At 36.9% G+C, this 3,370-nt stretch overlaps 1 protein-coding gene across 1 annotated transcript; it reads right to left on the reverse strand.

Moving 5' to 3' along the window:
- Positions 1-238: 238 nt before the first annotated feature.
- sostdc1b (sclerostin domain containing 1b) lies at positions 239-1,748 on the reverse strand. The gene is made up of 2 exons (XM_079591364.1): positions 1,509-1,748; positions 239-1,103 (listed from the first exon to the last, which is right to left on the reverse strand). Exons 1-2 carry the CDS (start codon positions 1,702-1,704, stop codon positions 691-693), a joined length of 609 nt encoding a protein of 202 aa, XP_079447490.1. The 5' UTR covers positions 1,705-1,748; the 3' UTR covers positions 239-690.
- Between the last annotated feature and the right edge of the window lie 1,622 nt (positions 1,749-3,370).

Below are 3,370 nucleotides of genomic sequence, written 5' to 3' on the forward strand. Positions count from 1 at the left end.
CAGAATGGCAGAGTGAAAGGATACGGGATACAACGAAAATGCTTTAACATGTTGCCGCCAAAAAGTAGCTGATGTGCCTGCAGGTGAGGGCAACCCTTCACAACAATGCAGCGTAGAGTTACGAAGACAGTGAGAAAGAACTCGCTTCTTGAACTAATTCCTCATTTGTTATAAAGTTTCTGCCTTTAGCTACAATCAGTGGTCTCCATTTCAAAATAATACAAACCAGCTTATGTAAACTACTCAATTTATTGGATAAATGTTTATTTACCTGTTTGAATGTCAACTTGAAGTATTCATAAAAAACTATTATATAAAAAATAAATGTAATTCTATTCAAAAACTACTATATATGAAATGCAAATATTTACATAGCTATAGTTATTATGGTTCAGTTTTTTCCAACTTTTGTCTGTCAAATGTAGTCGTATACATCATTGCTTTATGTAATCAGGATATTTGTACAAAACATGAACCATGTTACACTCAAAAAAGTGCATACACACATATGCATACATTTATGCACGGTCATAAAAGAATCCACATCTGAAAATAGTAAGAAAAACAGCTGTACATCATTGCAATCCAAGTCAGTGTCATTGTAGTTTATAGTCCCTTTCCTTCCATGAGCACAGGGTTGTGTTGATCAGATCTGCACCAGTATGGCTTGTTCTCAATAAAGGAGAGGCGCTATTCATTTTTAGAATTGAGCTTTGAGTTTTTATTTTTGCCTTTTCTCTTCTTGGGGTTCTGCAGCGGATGATCCTTTGAGGGACTCTGAGGTGCATGAGAGGACTCGTTGTGTTGGCGTGTGTATCTCTTGCACGTGCAGGATGTGACAGCGGTGATCTTGTAGGTGCGTGTGCTGCCGTCCTGGCACTGGAGTTTAATGCGCTGGGTGCGTGTGCGGTCAGTGACGCAGCGCCACTCCTGGGCATCCCGTCTGCTCCAGTAGTGACCTCCACCGATCCAGTTGGGAAGCAGGTGGGTGGGTAGACATTCTCCGGCACACACTAACTCCTTCACAGGATTCAGGCTTGTGCACTGGCCGTCAGATATGTATTTAGTGGACCTCAGCTCCCTGCAACCGACCTGGTGCTGTTCTGCAAAGGAAATTTCATGCTTTAGAAATCAGTGGACGGATGAGGAATTATCGTAACATTTTACATGATACATAACACTTTAAATAACTACTACAGTAATATTATATCCTTGTCTGAAAGTTGTAAATAACTTTTAAAAGCTTTAGGTTTGAAGGTTATAGATTAAGTTGATTGAATTTAAAAATATAAGGCAAAACTTAGGGTAGATAGCCTAGATAGATAGATAGATAGATAGATAGATAGATAGATAGATAGATAGATATGACTAGTTAATATACAAATATATAAAAGAAAAGAAAAATTAACGAGAGCAGACATAAGCACTTAGATGATTTGTATATTGTAACATTATTATAAATATGGATCCTACAAAAGTGTATCATAAACACAAGAGTAAACACGCACCTTTTTGGTCTCGGCTCTCCGTTCGTCTTCCTCCGTTGCGTGCTCCATTTAAAGAGGCGTTGTTCTGAGTCTCGTGAGGTGATGCGACCATGTGCCCATAAAACTCTTCAGTGGCATCATTTTTGAAAGCATGACAGCTTTTCATCAGAAAACAGAGCAGAAACAGCAGCTGGTATTCGCATGTGTTCCTGGGCATTGCAAAGCAGTTCGGTTCAGTGTCTCTTTGAAAATTCAGAGAATGATTCTACCTACCTGTTTACTCGTGTATGTTTATATACCCGCCCATTCTCTGAACAGCAGCAGCGAGTGGAGTATTGAAGTGTGCTGGAAATGGGCGTGTCCTCACCCTGCTGGAGACACGCCCACCTGCAGCAACATCATTCTGCAATATGCACGTGAAAAAGGATCTTGATGTGAGCCAATCGTCGTAGAAACATGACACGAAATAATTGATTAAATAAAAAAAATATTACATTAAATAAATAACTAAGATGAACTACATTAATAAGATTAATAAATGCTGAAGAAGTAGCCTACTGTTAATTCTTAGTTCTTTCTTAGTACTTAGTAAAGTAGTTAACTAATGTTAATGGTTGCACTTTATTTTACAGTACGTGCACTTACGTGTAAGTTACAGTTTACTTTAGTACTGGGTAATAAGTTAACATGGATTATGGTTAGGTTTAGGGGTAGGTTCAGGGCTAGTTATTACCCAGTTATCGTAATTACTAATAAGTACATAGTACATGGGGAACGGGACTGTAAAATAAAGTGCTACCATGTTAACTAATGAAACCTTAATCTAAAAAAAGGTTTTCAATATTGTATCCAGGCAAATGTATTTATTTTGTTATCTGTTTATTTATTCATCTTTAAATGTATGGTTATGAAACCAATTAAACTACATTTATACATTATATTTGGTCTAAAACAACCAACCTAAATGGATGTAACCCAACAAACCAAAACCCATTTACTATGAAAAATGTGTAGATTGTACTCTTGAGGATCTATTCAGTCTGACTGACTTTTAAAAAATGACTTTCAAACTAATATAATTAGGTTATATAGCCTAAAAGTACAACAACAAAATGAAAGCATTTTAAAAACATTTGATTGTTTTGAACATTCAGACATTTGAACAATTCACTCCACACACTAAAAGAATGAAATTTTTTAAAACAAAGATCAATTTTGGATGACCTTTTCTTGAATTCCCGTGACCCCACAGAGGACAAGTGGCTTGGAAAATGGATGGATGGATTTTCTTGAATTAGATTTAGTTGAATTTCCATATTTTGCTTGTGGATTTATTGTATTCTCCCATTTTGACAATGAATTATTTAATTTGCAGCATGCTAATTTTTTTTTTTTTTTACTAATGCAAACAATCTTTTAGTCTTTTATTCTATTAGTGCTGGTTCTATAAAATAGATAACATCTATTGTGAACCTCAAATGATACCTTCCTTTCATGCAAATGAATGCAAGCTTGACAGAGTAAACTCTATACTGCAACACTCTCAAACAGAGATAGGATACTGTGCTGAGGATGTTGCTCTCTATAAAGGAGAGGTGTGAGTTTTCAAGCATTTAGATCCTCTACATGTGAACATGATGCATTCAGCCCCGGTGAGTGCTGTAAAGTACGGACATGCATGACAAAACCCATGAAACAGGATAGCCCTGGATTATTTTACCCCAAAATTATCCAAACAGGTGCCTCCGATGAGCTCACCAAACGAATGTGCATAACACAAATGACATGGAGGAAACACAAAAGCCCAATGCTCACTTTCTTCCAGCGAAAATGTGTGGCTCCCCCAAAAGTGTCTAGTTTCACTCTCTCCTCAGACATTTACG

Source organism: Phoxinus phoxinus (assembly GCF_949152265.1).
Source record: "Phoxinus phoxinus genome assembly, chromosome: 19".
Classification (NCBI taxonomy): Eukaryota; Metazoa; Chordata; class Actinopteri; order Cypriniformes; family Leuciscidae; genus Phoxinus; species Phoxinus phoxinus.

What these genes read in the sequence shown, in the direction of transcription:
- sostdc1b (XM_079591364.1), bottom strand. Translation starts at nt 1,704, where the DNA reads ATGCCCAGGAACACATGCGAATACCAGCTGCTGTTTCTGCTCTGTTTT. An exon ending in GGAGAGCCGAGACCAAAAAG is followed by an intron (nt 1,104 to 1,508) that starts GTGCGTGTTTAC and finishes TTTCCTTTGCAG; the next exon opens with AACAGCACCAGGTCGGTTGC.